Here is a 16,203-nt window from a genome sequence, read left to right as displayed (position 1 = left end):
AGGTTATACAGAATGTAATTTCCCTTTGCTGCAGGAGCATATCCAAACGCAAGTGGCGAGGTAACCTAAACTAATATATGTAAGTATATGTATCTGAAGGTGGGAACAGCATGAACCTTATCTGCAGATATAATACTGATGCTGAGGATTTTAACATCCCCCAATTTCCGATACTAAACACAACTAGCTGAGAACAGCGTGTTAAATATCTTAGAAGGGAATGAAAGGAATATTCCACACAATGCGCACACATTCTCTTCAAAACAAACAGAAACAACATAGCACAAACAGAAATAAATAACAAAAAGAATAATAGAAACCCCATAACATAGGAAGAACTCTCCACAACAAAAACAAACTCAAACAGGAAAGTCGATGCACGGGGATAGAAATGAGGCTCAATGCCTAAATTTAAACTGGAAGGGAAAGTTATGATCATGATATTGTTCTTGGTAGTGTTTTGTTAGCATAACTTGATTAACTTTCCTATGGCAATTATCTGTACTTAAAAAAATAAAATTGTGCACTACACACGTATTAAATGCATATTCCTCGTGGTGTAAGCCGTTTAATCACCCTCACTAAGGTAGCGTGTAAGGGTGATTAACCTGTACATACTCCAACTGGTGTTCAGCATGTTAAAGTCCTGTGAAGCATTCAGAAGAAATACATCAGAAGGCATTGCTGTACAGTCTTCGGTGCCCTGTCGCGTACTTAAAAGCATGCCTTTTTCACGTCCGTAAAGCATGGCTTGCGCTTCCGAGGAAGTTTTGACAAAAATCGTTTCGATTCACTGTCAGCGAGGAGACCAATTCACATGTTAAATGGCAACAATTTTATTCAATAGTGAACACAGCTACTGCAAGGTTACGCGGTAGTAACATCAATACTAATTATGACAAATGTTCTTGAATATTATGATATCAATTAACAATACACGAAGCAATTACATGTCAGCATGTCAGGTCCTTCAAAATATTTGTTCAGTCTGGTATGTAAGGAAGCTTAGTTCAAAGAGTGGAAGTGGGAATAAATGCCAAATTTGCCAGTTTCCGCATTTGCTTTGATGGTGAGGAAGATTGCAGGTGCATTTGTGTTGGTAGTTGATGTCAGATACGTATCTGTGGTAGACATTTGCCTAATTATGTCTGCGAGACCTTCCCTTGTACCAACAGATACTTCGTATTCTATCTTCATGTTGAAACCGTCAAACACACCTGCCCAGTCCACCGTGAGGTGTCCGTTCACCATTGTTATGTTAGGCTCAATCCCTGGAAATGAAAGATCACAGTACTTTAATTGTCACAAATTAAAAGGATCGAGAGGAAGGAAGTTCTGGAATTTTTTCAGTCAAAGAAACTTTAAATTTGCTGGTTTACACATATCAGGACGTACAGTAGTCTAACTGTTAGTGCTTATCCATCATCCACAGAGACAATATGTCAGTTTGACACACGATGTGTACTCTAACATATGGGGAGCTGGTGTAGCTTAGTGGTTAGAGAGCTCGACTCTCCAGTTCTGGTGTCTCCCGCCTTCATTTTGCTGGCGTAAAAATATAGTCAGTCACTGTTGCAATGACTTGATCTTCACCACAGACACTGAGTAGGCATACACTGACATCGTCAAGTTTCAGAGCAGGCATTTATGAATGTACAATCTTTCGGAGAGAAACATGATTACAAATCTTGTTGCTGACAGATTCACTTTTGTACATTCTCACCTGTGGTCAAGGGAGACCGGCTATCGACTGTCACGGTACCGTTGAGTACATTACTGTACTGTGCCCTGTTGTTGACAGCTCGGACCTGGATGTCATATATGTGTCCGTCTTGCAGGCTCAATCCATCCAGTGCTGCGTAGGTCTTCTGTCCCATGGACGTCCAGTCTGCTACCGGTGTGCCGTGTTCCAGGAGGCGGCATTCATAGCCACGGATGTCACTACTACCCTCATCCTGCCAGGCAAACTCAACATGGTCAGTGTAACCCTGGACATTGGACTGGAGGGATTCCGAAGACATCTGATTGTCCACCAGAAGTTTCAAAGTTCCCAGCGGAAGTGCAGGAGGATGGTACACAACATGTAGTGGTTCTGATCTGATGACTGTGTCCATGTTGACATTGTTGATACAACGGACCCATGCATAGAGAACAGTGTCGTGGCGAGCAGGGATGTGATGTAGTTCACAGTGCGTATAACTCTGTGACGTCTCCCACTTACGATCATCATATGACAAAGGGTGATTTCCTTTTAACAGAAAATATATAACAAGTCTTTAAACAGCAACCGTACAATTGTTGATATTCTTTGTCTGATCAACCTTAATATAATTCTGAGAACTTCAAGAGCTTTCTCACTCACAGGAATCTTTGACGTGAGTAATACAACAGAGTTTTGGTATTCTTTTGGTGTTGGGCGGTAGAGTAGACACAATGGCTAATGTGTCTGCTTATCACTCTGAAGACCTAAGTTCGATTTCCCACATGGACAGAATGATATTACTGGCATATGGAAAAAAGCGTCCTAAAACCATGCATAAACATATACACATCGAGCTCTTCTTTAAGTCTATGTAACAATACAAATGACCTATTACCATATGTACACAGGCATGAGTGTAGTCCACTTTCCACGTCCTTGGCCTCCCATGTCATCCTGATAGATACCATATCAGATCCGACTGCATATTCCATAGTTTCAGCCGAGACACTCATATCTGGCGGTGTGTGGTCGACGGTGATTGGTTTGGATGTGAAGATTGTTCTGAATCCAGCATTGTTCTCTGCCATTACAGTGACATGGACAGGACTACCATGTGGCTCTGACACCCAAATCATTTCATGGTTGCTAACAGACGTTGGAGACAAAGCACGGATCTGGTACCCACCCTTGCTGGTTCCCGCTCCTAGCCATACACTTCTGATGCCGCTTTCTTGATCCATTACCCTGGCACAAACAGCGACAACCGAGGGTCGGATTTGCCTAACTGTGATGCCATTTGTTGAATCTGTTACTGACAGGTTTTGACAATTTCCCAGCATTACATCAAAAGTGTCTGAAAGATTAGTCCCCGTGATTAATATACTTATGTTACTGAGACCAGTATGTGAGGCCAGGAAGCTATGTGAGGCCTGTACTCCAGAGAATGTGTCTTCAAATTTTGCAGGAACCTGAAGGTTACCGACTGTGAAAATGACACGTGACACACGGATGTCCAACTCACCCTTCACCGTAATCCTATAGAATTGATCCTTTTGTAGATATTCAAACGCATCTAGTTGTGCTGAGACATAGCGAAGAGATTGGAACGTAAGAGCAGTAGAATTCACGTTCCTATCAAGGAAAGACGTACATTGGAAGGCTTTAGGAGCTGATGTGTCAATTAGAACACTTGGAGACAATGCGGTGCCACTGTGAAGACCTGCAGCATCAACCGCTCTGACTGCAATGCGATACCTCTTGTTTTCCTCCAGTGCCAGATTTTCTATGGTGATCTCATTTTCCATTCCATGATATTTGAACATCGAATCCTGAATATGTTCTCCCTCCTTCACAACCGCGATTTCAAACCTCTGAACATAGGAGTGATAGTCTTCAAATCCATGCCAAGAAGCCTTCAGTGTTGTCTTGGACGACTGAAACTCAGTATTCTTGTGGCGATCAGTGTTGAAGACTACACCAACTACAGGTGGTGTGTCATCGACTACAAAGCCATCGGATACTGCTATAGTCTGTAGACCAGCCAAGTTGGTTGCCCTGATGCTGCTGTAGTACCTTGTACCACTTTTCAAGAGTGCCAGAGGGATCGCAAAGGATGTTTGATTTCCCATGGACTTTGTCTGAATAACGTCATCTCCTACCAATCAGAAAAAAAGAAGTTTTGCGTTAGCCATATGTGTCCATTCATAGATTGCTGCTGAGTGTAGTGGATATATTGGTAATGTAACCCACAAAAGGTGATATGTTTCTATATAAATATATATAATTCATTATGTAGGAGGTTTATGGATGCCAAGTTCTATATTATGACAAAGACATAATTCATGTTAGTTTGTGGGGTTTTTTTGGTGCTTTTGGAGCATATTGAAAATATATCAGCAAATCAGGGAAGGTAGTGTTAACACGATAAAAGTCAAACGATTTACTATTTTATGTTTTCATCCATACCTTCAGGCGATGTTCCAACCCAAACTTCATAGCTTGTTATTGGTGTATCTGTGTCATGAAATACAGCATTCCAACATGCTCTTATTGTTTGTCCATGACCGAAGTATTCTTCGTCCTTTTTACAAGAACTATCTGAGTCCAGAACTGACATGGCTCTCTGAATTGTAGGTGGTGTGTGGTCAATGAGGACACTATGAGAATGGAACACAGCATATTCACCGAAGCCAAACCAGGCTTTCACGTGGATGATATATTCTGTTCTATCTTGAAGTGATCGTCCACTAGGAAGGCAGTGTATTAACCTGGTTAGTTTTCCTATGTCCCGCCATACACGTTCCCTTTTGAGATCAAATATTCCAGTTCCTGGTGGTTTTCCCTTTTCCCCTATGCTCCACTGAAACCGCATGACTGAATTTAACAACTGCGGTGATGAGGCCTCCCAGTGTGCAGTTAGACATGATGATGAGCTGGTAACTGTAACATCAGAGTCTAGTCCAGGATGTACAACTATATCAGCGCTCTTCCTTTTACTGGTTGTATCAGTGCAGTTTGGCTGTGATGAAGTAAGCATACAATGCTGTCCCAAAATAGCACATGTGCAGTCGCCTTCACAGTAATGAACTAAACATGAGTGGCGTTGGAGTTCCAGCATTCCCTTTGTGTGTGTAGTATCACTGGCAACAACTGCCATAGTGACCTTTCCAATTCCACTTGATAGACCAGCACTATTTACCGCAGAGATTGTCAGGATGATAAGTTCTCCAGTTCTGATCTGATCACTCAGCATCAAGGAAGCTGATTGTTCTGTGGAATGATTATCATGGCTTATTTCCACGATTCCTTCTGATAACTCGTTGCCATCAAATGTTCGACTGACAGAGATATGATAGGAGTGGATCCCAGACTCAGTGTCCACATAGCCTAGCCATTTAAGGTTTAATCGCGCCTTAGATCCTGCCTTGTCGATGACTTTTTCCCATGCTATAGGGGATTTGAATTCTCCCATTTGTGGAGGCGTAGAATCTATACGGATAGGGTTACTTGTGGTTGTGGAACACAGATCTGCAGCGTTACAGGCTGTGACAGTAGCAATGTACACATCGCCGCTTCTCATCAGATTCCCTGCTTCAAAGAGGATGATGGTGGAATCCTGAGCGCCCAGGTGAATGCTTTCAACAGCAGATGATCCATCATGATGAGTAGATAGTGACACCAGGTGTCTCTCAACGGGACTATCAGCGTCTGTGAACTTCCAGTGAAGATGAAGCATTGAGTTCTCCCATTGTACATTCACAGCAGTCATGTTTCTAGAGTAGGGAGATGTGAACGACGGTTTCACTGTTGCTACTGGTGGGGATGCATCCACGATGAAGCTGTCCGAAGTGGATGTGGCCACTAGACCTGCTGGGTTTGTAGCACTGACAGTAACATAAAGGGGATGACCAGATGGCAGACTGAGGCCAGTTTTAAGAACTGAGTCAGAAAGAAGATTGCTGATACTTGGAAGGACATCACATTTCCCAGCCGCTGTTCCAACACACCAGTCGAAGTGGTTGATTCCCGTCTCTGGGTCCTCAAAGCCAAACCACTGAACAGGAAGTGTTGTACTGAAGCGAGAAGGTGAGAATAGTGAGTGAACAGCAAAACAAGCAATTTAACAATTTTTCAAAGCCGTTTAGGGTTAAGATGAAATAGTCTATTAAGCACAATTACGCATGTCCATGATATTTTTGGTGTTGTCCATCATGTCCTACAAAGACCACGCCAGGAACAGGAGGAGAGTTGTCCAGGATGATTCCGTCAGATGCAGACTTAGAGCAGAGGCCTACATGGTTGCAAGCCTTAACACTGCAGTAGAGCTTTACTCCGAGAGGCAAGTCTCCAGTCCATGACATTTCTACAAATACAAGACCATATCATATCATGCAGCTGTAAAATCTATTATTCACATGCAGGTTTCAATTTCTTTTGGTTTGGAAGACGGTTTGATCATTGTCGTCTTTTGTTTGTAAAAGGTAATAAACGTATTTCAGTCGTTTTCGCTTTTAACGTTGAATACCTTTACTCTGGAAAGGACATATCTCATGGTGTCTACATGCAACCATAGTATGAACTTTCAATATATGTACCCGTTCCAAGACCAACATGAGTTTCTGCCTGAACATCGTCCAGATAGGGCTGCGTCCCAAGACTAACTTGAAAGGAGGACAGCCCAGAGTGTGGATCATCAAATCCAGACCAGTAACATGTGTGCCTGTCAGTGGAACTCTGGTAGTCTGCCTCCATCTAAAGTGGTGTGAAATAACAATACATTTCAGTGTCCACAGGCATCTATTACAACGTATAGGTATGGAAAGCCACTTGAAAGTATGTTTTGTGGAACTGGAAGAATTTTCATATTTTCTTTTTGATCCGGTACTTTTTACAATTGCTTCAATAGTTTAAAGAATGGGAACTTATGTTCAGCTGTAAATGCAGTTGTATAGTTTCTGTCTTGCTGTCTGAAATATACACAATTTTCATTACGTACAGGTGTACTTTTCGTTAATGGTATGAAGTATTCATGTCTCAGCATCGCTTCTTTCAACTTAGGGGACAGTGGAGGAGCCTTAAAGTGCTGGAATATTGCTACAGCAGCGTAAATTAATGCTCACTCACTGACACTTTCATTTTACAGGTTAACCATTTGTTATCGTAATATCAGTATAAGACACCGAACCTACCTGGTTTGTTTTTTGACCATCCGTAACAACACCATTTGTTGGCGGTGACGTGTCAATGGTGAAACCGTTTGACACTGCCATAGAAGTCAGTCCAGCCTGGTTTGTTACCTTCATAAAGCACTTACATTTAGATGTCAGAGACATACATATTATATATAATATATTTCCCCGCACGGTACCTATTATAACCACTACTATAATACACACTTTTAGGTCAAATATTAGAATGTGAAAAATGGTATTGCCATACAGTTATTGTAGAATACCCTGTTAAAGCTCGTCGTTTCACCACATCAGTCTTTACAGTTAGTTCTGTAAATGTAATCTTACTTGATACAACAAATAGGGTGATAAAAAAGACAAAAGTACCATGAGTTTGGCAAAATATTCATGGCCATCTACAAATTCATTCATGTGGATGTCTGCAAATGTTCCTGCATTTTTCATAAAAGGTGACAGTGTTCCAGTGATGGTCGACCCTATGGCCAAGTACGTTGACAAGATGCCTGACTCGGAGTCTTCGAATCCCGTCCAATGGACGGTCAGCCTGTCTGCTGACATAACGCTGTGGCTATCCAATGTGTTGCCAATGAAGATGTTTCCTGTCTTTGGTGGTGTAACGTCAACCAGAACAGCGTCTGACGTTGCCGATGTTGAGTGTCCAAGTCGATCATAAGCTGTAGCCGCAACAGAAATAATGCGTAGTTATCAATGTAGTGAATATCCACTCCAGTGTATGAAATATTTGGGATTCAAAATTGTTTCAAAACTGTCAACATACCTTTCACAGTTGTATAGTAGATTTTACCGTTCTCCAATGTGATGTTTGAAACGTGTGCATTATGTACAAGGCCCACAGATGTGAAGGGTTGAACATCCTGCCCTCCTGGATAGGTGCCTTTAAATAGCATCCGCAAAAGCCACCATTAGATATTGCAACAATATCACATGCATATGCTTATGAAACACTATCAAACAGAGTTGGTATCAGTGTGTATATTTAGCCTCGATGAAGGAACTGGTCCAAATCCCGTGTAAATACAAGTCGTTTGTGTAGCCAAAAGGATGTGGGGCATTTCAGAGAAGATATAAACGACTTTGTTATGCATTTTACGTTTATATTTATACTAATATTTATATTTATGCTCAAGACGTAATTGCCATTAACTCGTAACCTACTATGCGAAACATGTAAAGAAATATATTAGGAACAGGCTTCTTGCTTAACGGAACTTTGAGTACGATTTCAGCAGTATGGCAGAGGTCTGGATCAGATAATCTAGATCATTTGCATCAATCTCTGCAATTGGGTCACGAAGGCGTGTGTCAGTCAAGTCAGCGACTTTGATCATCTGATCCCGTTAGTTCTCTCTTCCAGCCAGCGTAGGTTCTTGGAGACCAATTCTAACCCGGATCTTAATGGCTATTCAAGGAATGACCATACTACTCACCTATAGCATATGTGAAATGCGTTATGCCTGAATCCGTATCCTGGAAAAATGTTTCATGGTCAGTAAAGCCCGACCAGGCTATCACCAAAACATCCTCTTCTGTAAGGAAGCCATTTTGTTGGTTGAGAACAAGCACCTCTCCTTTTGTAGGTGGAACGTTATCTATGATGACACCGTCCCCGCATTCTGACATTCTTGAGCTATTTTGTCCGATAGGCATGCTTTGCACACATATGTAATATTTCTTATGATCCATTAACTGCAGACTGTGGAAATATACAATAGATCCTACGGCATCTATACTTGTGATACATTTGTCATCAGCTTCACAGTCATTTGGTATATGTGGTTCAGTCATTAGGTACCAAGAGGACTTCCTTCCTTCTAATCCGTCCATGACGCCGGCCAGCTTGACATTAGATTCAGCAAAATCAACATCAAATGAAGGAAGACTCCCAGTCTCCAGCTTGTCTATCATGTCTTCTATCTGCTGGATATCCTTTTGATCAACTTCAACGAGTCTGCTCCCTTGTTTTGATGCATGATTCAGGGTTTGACAGTTCGTATCGGACAGCCCGGATGGACATATGACTCGAACACATATGTTAATGGAACTGTGAGACTGTACATGGTCCTCCAGACAGACATCAGACTGGAGAAAAGACATAAAAATGATATCCTCATGACTGTACACACACAGTTCTTAGTGTTTGTTTCTAGCCGTTTTTGGTTCGAAATAAAAATCATACACAAGCAAATTTCAGTTCATCTACTAATCATCTTTCAAGAGCGATTACTGTACAAACAACTATGGTCATAAGTAAGAGCAAGTGGTGATGCTCTCAAAACATGCATCATTATCATACCAGCACTGATTGATTCCGATCTCCTAAGTTTTTTTCAATCGTAAATTAAAAACGATGTTATTTTTGACGAGCATATGTTACATTTCCCTGCATCAGATATAGAACAATAACGCATGTAATACCTGTCCTTTGATGAGTGACTGGTCAGTTTTCCAGGAGGTTAACGGGTTGTTATTGTTGTCTGTAACAGCCCACTGATAGATTATTGCTTTGGAATCTTTTGGTTCCTCCTCACATTTGACACTATCAACATGAAGCGTCACCGAATGGCAGGTAGCGACGGGTCTATTGTTGAAGAATGACGTTGTTGTTACTCTTGGTTGCCCAGAGACAACCTTCACTCCATCTGAAAATTTCCATGGTAAGCACACAGTGTCAAAACAGGGCCTCACAAACACTTGGTACACCTTGCCTTGTTCGAGGACTGTATTGGTGAAGTCTACGTAGTCGGTCTCCCTATTTACGAACACAGTTGATAGGGTTTTATAACATAGTGTGCTGTTCGTGCAGTGCATTCTTTCTCTGAGGGCAGCTTCAAAATGAGTTGTAAACACTTTCCATGGACCAGTATATTTCCAGTAAGATGACACTTTGTTCTTTGACATCGTGTAATCAAGGTCAACAGCGCACATGCGAATAGTTGAGTTGGCTATGTCATCAGCAGAGTTGATGTGAAATCGAGGAAAATGTGTTAAAGGTACAAATTGATATGAGACAATGCCCTGCTTCTTTTCATCTGCATGCATGTGTGACATTGAGAGAACATCGTCAGATGAAGTGTTGCTCTTAATGGGGTGTTGATACTCAAATATGTACTTCTGACCGATATGGAGAGATGCAGAAGGTTTGTACAACTTAGTGCTTTTGCTGTCTGAAGTTGTATCAGTTTCTGGGATCACTCGAGATACGCCAGATCTGTGATCACCACATGCAACGCCATCGTAGATTTCAAGGACAAATTGGTCATCAGCTGGATGGTCAATAATGATGAAACCATCAGATGATGCATATGATGATCCACCTGAACATGTTGCCCTCACTGTAGCATAATACTTGACACGAGGCTTGATGCTTGATGAAGTTATACATGTACTTGTGCCATTTACGGATCTGAACGGACTAACGTCACTTCCATTTTCAGCAGACCCTAGGGCCACTTCAAACTGGACATCTCTGTGATGACGGAAGCCTGTCCACTTGACACAGGACTTCTTTAATGTGGAGTGAAAGTCAACATCATCCTTCCCATCAGTATCCATTGGGTCAATGTCATAGACTAGGCCATGTCCTGGTGGGAATCGAGATGGTACTGTAATTCCCTCTGTGTTGACAAGTGTGAAATGACCAGCTGAATTGTACACATACAGTTCAAAGAGAAATGGTTTGTTGAGCTCCGAGTTCATCTCTTTTAGTCTTTCAAGTGGATATCTGATACAACCAGCGTGGCCCTGGATCTGACAGGCTTGTGTGATGTGCTTCGGCGGTTGGAGTATGGGTGTCACATGATGTCCATCGTGAACTGAAATGAAATATGTTCTTGGCATAAACTGTAATGCTTTTAACCTTTCATTTTATGAGTGCGCGATGACTATTTGTAGAAAGATTTATTTAAACGGTGGCAAACCAACCTGATTCAAACAATATTGAATTAACCACTCACCGATTCTGTAGAGAACGGTAAAGGTTGAGTCCTGTTGTTCCTGGTCTGAGAATGTGTCATTATCCCAGTTGATCATGACAAAGTTTCCACTTAGTGTAGGTGATACTGTCTTCATTATTATAGGTGGTGTATCGTCAATCATAAGTGGCCCAAATATTGTAACTGATGACAATCCAGCCTTGTTGACTGCCTTCAGGAATATGTAAAATATGTTCTTCCCTGCAAAGCCAACATGGTTCAGCTTAAAGGAATGATGTCTTTTGCTTGATGCATAGTCCAGGATATCTGGGTCTTGAACTGTTGTCTTGTCAGAGCCAAACCCCACCGAGAAATCTCGTATTTGGCTTTCATTCTCTGAGCAGTTCCAGTGTAAGCTTATCTTGTCAGAAGGAAGAAAAATTAAGAAATCATCAAAAGACGGAAGGGTTCTGCAGACGTTATCTTCAAATTCTGTATCATTCAAAGTGTTTAAACTCTTTGGCAAGACTTGAGCCATAACTGATGTAGATGGTGATTTGCATCTCTGGATACATTCACTGGTCTCTTCAAGTTGTCTCAGTGTAAGAAGTCTTGTGACAAGCCAGGCATTTCCATCAAGACATGCAACATGTTCTTCTGATGTCTGTGCAGAGCCTAGTGTAACATTGTAAACTGATGGAGGTGAAATATCCCTGGTTATCCCGTCAGAGCATGAAGATTTTGAAGGACTGAGAGCAGCATTGAAGGCTACAACTGTCGCATAATATTTGTTCATCTCTTTCCCGATTTTGAATTGTGCAGTATGGATGGTTTCTGTTACTTCCATTGTGTCCGTGTTGTTCTTCATTTCATCCAGTACCAGACACTTTGAGGCCAGACTGACCAGGTAATGGCTAATGCCACTTTCGTGGTCAATAAACCCTGCCCAGTTTACCAGTACAGTATCCTCACTTGTGTAGTCCACATCAGGTCCGTCCACTGCTCCTTCTTTAACGACCCCTGCTTCAGGAGGAGAGTTGTCCACAAGGATGTCCAGATGGTCAATGTTCTTCAGATCTGCTCCGTTTGTTGCCACAACTGTGAAGAAGAAGGCTTGGTTGTGTTGGGCATCATTTGTCTTGTTGGCCTTCAGACTGTTCAGCGGAACAGTGTAGTTGTGAAAGTGACATTCTCCAATGGAGGGACAGTAGCAGTTAGAATTAGGTGGGCATGTCTGCAAACATAAAACAGTACACGATCCAACACTTTTCATTATATGAAGAGGGAACACGACTTTTTCTATCTATTAAGAGAAAAAATATAGTCTTCATTTTGCTCCATAATATGCAGTTTTCAACAGAAAAAGGAACTAGGAAAAACAAACCTTCCACAGTGGAAACCCTGTGAATATTTCTTCACTACCAAGTAACGAAGTATCATTTATTTCTCAATGTAACCAAAGATTCATTACTGAACAACCTTCACGCTCTTATTTTCAATGGTGTATTCATCACTTCTATCTGATACATACCACTCTCAACAACTCTTCCACCCCCAAATTCCACCTCCACCAACATGCAGGACTTTGCATTTACACCCAGGGAAAGAAACTCTCTAATCTGCGTTGATACTTTCTCATGCACGAAATATACCATCACTACGATCATGAAAGGGAGATATCATGTCCATCAAATTTGATTTAAATTATTGCTGAAAGGTCGTCAAATGCATACTTAAAAAAAATTGAATGTATAACTCATTGTGAGAACAAGGATAGTGTGTGTGGGGTGGACAGCTTCATATTATCTCTGATTCAGTTCCCACATTCGAAGATTATACAATGAGTCCTTACCGTTCCATTTAGATTCCCCGATGGCAGTACACCATGTCCAAGATCTTCTGAAGAATCTGCTGTGCCAAGATACCACTCAATGGTTTTGACTCCACTGTGAGGGTCGATGACATCAAACTGCAGCATCATGGTTGACAGATCGAGACTGTCGTGGACATACACCTGTTTGTTTCCCCCATCCTTCACAAGCCACATGTTTGAAATATCAGGAACAGTCGAGTCAATGTAAACCCTTACAGATTCCTCAAGAGAGTTGTTGACAATATCCGTCATTCGCAATGCTATGGCAACTGTTTGACCGTCATGTAGTGTTTCGGTGATGCATAGTGACTGGTTCGTAAAGTTAGGAACCAGTGCCCAGTCTGATTTAACAGCATGATCCACAGATACTGAATACTTTGTCATAATGATGCCATGAACATTTGGAGTTCCAGATGTAGGGAGGACTCCGGCAGTTTGGTCATAGTCAAGATCCACTTCTACCTGATGACGGACGGGGTCTAAAGGATTGTTTGACCTCATTTCATCATTGTAGTACCGTCCTTTCCAGTCAATGCAAACGTGTCCAAGGTTTGTCTGCCATTTGTAGCTAGTCTTCGGTGACGCAGATACGACCTGAAGGGGAGTTTTAGGCATTTTCCTCACTTTGGAAGAGCGGTCATACAGCACCAGTTGCCGCACAGACTGGACGTTTCCAGCATTGTCATGAACTTCCAAAATAATTGCATATAGGCCATCTTTCTTTGGGAGCTGGAGGGGCATATCCAACTGAAAAGTATTGTCATATTCCAGAGTTTTAACTGCACCATATTTTATGTCAATATAATTTCCTTTGTGTTCTGTCTCAAACACTTTTAGTTTAGTAACTTTCAATCCGGATGCAGCATCAGACTTTCCACGTTTTGGTACTGGATCCGTCCAGCCAGTGGTTTGGATATGAATCAGACCTTCAAAGAAGAGAATAAAACTCTATTACACATCCTTACCCAGTTTTGAGCTTGTAATGCATATCATGTACATGTAAGTCCCTTCCTGGCGGTAAGTGTTCAGATATGCAAATGATAACTTTTAGGAGTCTGGATTTCCATTTTTTGCAGAATCTCTTCTTTCAGGCACATTTCAATGTACACAACAGCTTTAAGGCATTTTATTAGACCTTTAAGAAATGGACCAGTACCAGAAGTAGTGCAGGTGCACTGGATTTGGACCCACGACCAAAGTGTTTGGGAATGGCTGGAGGATGTAATCGTGCACATTGAATGACTGCACTTTAGACAAATGAGTCATCCGTGGCCTGCCCCATTTCAACTCGTTATGGTTCGACAAAAGGGCAATTGCTCGTCTTTGTCTAACAATACAGGATGGCAACAAAAACAGTGTGATTAAACTTTACATTATATAACATTTCCGAATATCTTTGAATTATGTTTGAACATGCGGACAGCCATTCACATGAATATGATATAAATATATATTTTTATTGACCAGTTCGTGTTATCCGAGTAGACAGGTGAAGTGGTTGTGACAAACATCTGCCTGTTGTAAGCTTTGAGCAGTGCACCGGTTTACTGATGTCATAACGGAAACATAGACGTTTTGTGGATGTTTGGTGACTGTAGATCTCGGTCCCTTTGTGATTTCCATTTAGGTCCTGATACCTGAAGAAGCCTCCCCCAGTGGCAGAAAAGTTGATACAAATCCTACAACAGGAAAATATTTACCTAATGCACAGCTAGCAAAGAAATTACAAAATGTTAAAGACATTTTGAAAACATATTACAGTAAAAAGTATGAAATAGTGTTAGGTTAGGAGTGAGTGAGTGAGTGAGTTTAGTTTTATGCCACACTCCGTAATATTCCAGCTATATGTCGGCGGTTGTTAGGTTAGGACATTATCATGACCTGGTTGTTAGGATTCATGTCTTGATTCAAAACTTGTGGAGGTTCGTCATCACCATGTACATTGCCGATAAAGATTTTCTAATCCGTTATGATAGGCACTGTGCGGGTTGAGCGCGTACCTCCGATGATGGTGATGGTGATGGTGATGGTGGTGTAACTATCCCGTTTCATTGCTACTCAAGGGTCTGGCGATTACATTCTCGACACGAATTGTCTGACATGAATTATCTCCGTGCATCATATGTCATCCCCTTACTGATGATACCAGGAAATGTTTGCGCTTGTGCACCAAGCAGAGACCACTCTTATGTTAGAATAGAATCTTTCAAGCTGATGGTACCTGCACGAGTAAACCATTTGTGACGTTTTCATTAGAAACGTGAATTTGCTCGTTCAATGTATGACCTATAAACTTAATTATGGTATCTAGGCATGTACTCACTGCCCGTGTAAGCGATTTATACGTATGGGATTAACAGAAATCTGTATTCATACTAGAAAGCCAAAAGGTTTTAATTTGTTTGAAATTGCCCGCAAATACGTTTCTAAGTGCACTGATCTTACGGGTTAACGATCATACTCTAAGCCGCATCTTATTGAAGAGGCGCACCCGTTTCCTTCAAAGTCCGTCTCGTTCGGTAATAAATGTGAAACGGCATGACCGCTTCACTCTGTACTCCAGTGTGTCAATTTTACCCGAACCACACGGCGAAATTGAGTTGGTTTTGCCAAAATTGCATCAGATTGTTATTGAAGTACACCATCACCTTAGCGTTACTGGTCACCATGTAGTTTTTTTAAAATATAAGTAAAATTGGCTTTTAAACTCATTTCCATCACGTCACGTTATTATTACAGAGTTTTATGCTCAACGATGAATTTTTTATACCTAACACGAGTCGAATGGCATGCTAACGGTTGGGGAAAAACACATCAGACTCGGTAAAGCTTTTCCAAAAACTCTCGGGTTGCCGTCGAAGGAAATACGACCTTGAGACACAATCATGGGTTCAAGATTACCGAGCTTCGTTATCTATCATGAGCTGTGCAATTGCCTCCATCGAATAAGGCGATCGCCCTACCAATTTGCTGAGAGCCGTGGTTGTGAATCATGAAAAGGGCAACGGTCGTATTACAGAATCTTTCAAGTTCTGACAGTGCAAAGAGTTGACGAACAGCATGATGACGGTACTCAGCATATCCATTTGGATATAAGACATAAAGCAGTGCCTATCGGATATCTAAGCGTGACACTGTACATCAAATCATGACTGGTTCGAGTCCCAGAATGCAGCGCCTGAGAAAATACCCTATCATCGCGATCTCTAATCTTGGGACACAAAAGGATACGAGGAGATATCAAAAAGTTTTTGCCTTGCATATTTATACATGACAAATAGCAATGGGCAGGGGACCTAACGTATATTAGTGTCCTAGCTACATATTCCCGATAGGATCACATAGCTGGATGCATTTCTTCAATGGCTGTGCCTTGTAGAAGAGATATACCCCTAGTGATTGTGAAAAATGGAGGTTGAATATAGAGCAGTATTATAGTTTCTTGTCCTGGAGGGCATCACGGCCAAGCAGGTTGAAGAGCGACTCACTGCTGTTTACAAGGAG

General features: G+C 41.6%; 1 protein-coding gene across 1 annotated transcript in view; it reads right to left on the bottom strand.

Moving 5' to 3' along the window:
- Positions 1-820: 820 nt before the first annotated feature.
- LOC137282530 (uncharacterized) overlaps positions 821-16,203 on the bottom strand; it is a 32,839-nt gene continuing 17,456 nt past the window's right edge. The window contains exons 9-22 of the mRNA XM_067814292.1: positions 14,164-14,378; positions 12,679-13,625; positions 10,869-12,060; positions 9,331-10,727; positions 8,343-8,994; positions 7,673-7,789; positions 7,261-7,568; positions 6,892-6,999; positions 6,298-6,454; positions 5,882-6,065; positions 4,169-5,775; positions 2,598-3,857; positions 1,724-2,248; positions 821-1,271 (exon numbers count right to left, since the gene is read on the bottom strand). Coding sequence (XP_067670393.1) covers positions 1,006-1,271; positions 1,724-2,248; positions 2,598-3,857; positions 4,169-5,775; positions 5,882-6,065; positions 6,298-6,454; positions 6,892-6,999; positions 7,261-7,568; positions 7,673-7,789; positions 8,343-8,994; positions 9,331-10,727; positions 10,869-12,060; positions 12,679-13,625; positions 14,164-14,378 — 8,935 coding nt within the window. The 3' untranslated portion in view covers positions 821-1,005. The remainder of the gene's footprint in view (positions 1,272-1,723; positions 2,249-2,597; positions 3,858-4,168; positions 5,776-5,881; positions 6,066-6,297; positions 6,455-6,891; positions 7,000-7,260; positions 7,569-7,672; positions 7,790-8,342; positions 8,995-9,330; positions 10,728-10,868; positions 12,061-12,678; positions 13,626-14,163; positions 14,379-16,203) is intronic.

Source organism: Haliotis asinina, chromosome 1 (genome assembly GCF_037392515.1).
Source record: "Haliotis asinina isolate JCU_RB_2024 chromosome 1, JCU_Hal_asi_v2, whole genome shotgun sequence".
Taxonomy (NCBI): Eukaryota; Metazoa; Mollusca; class Gastropoda; order Lepetellida; family Haliotidae; genus Haliotis; species Haliotis asinina.
This window is presented reverse-complemented; position numbering and strand designations above follow the sequence as displayed.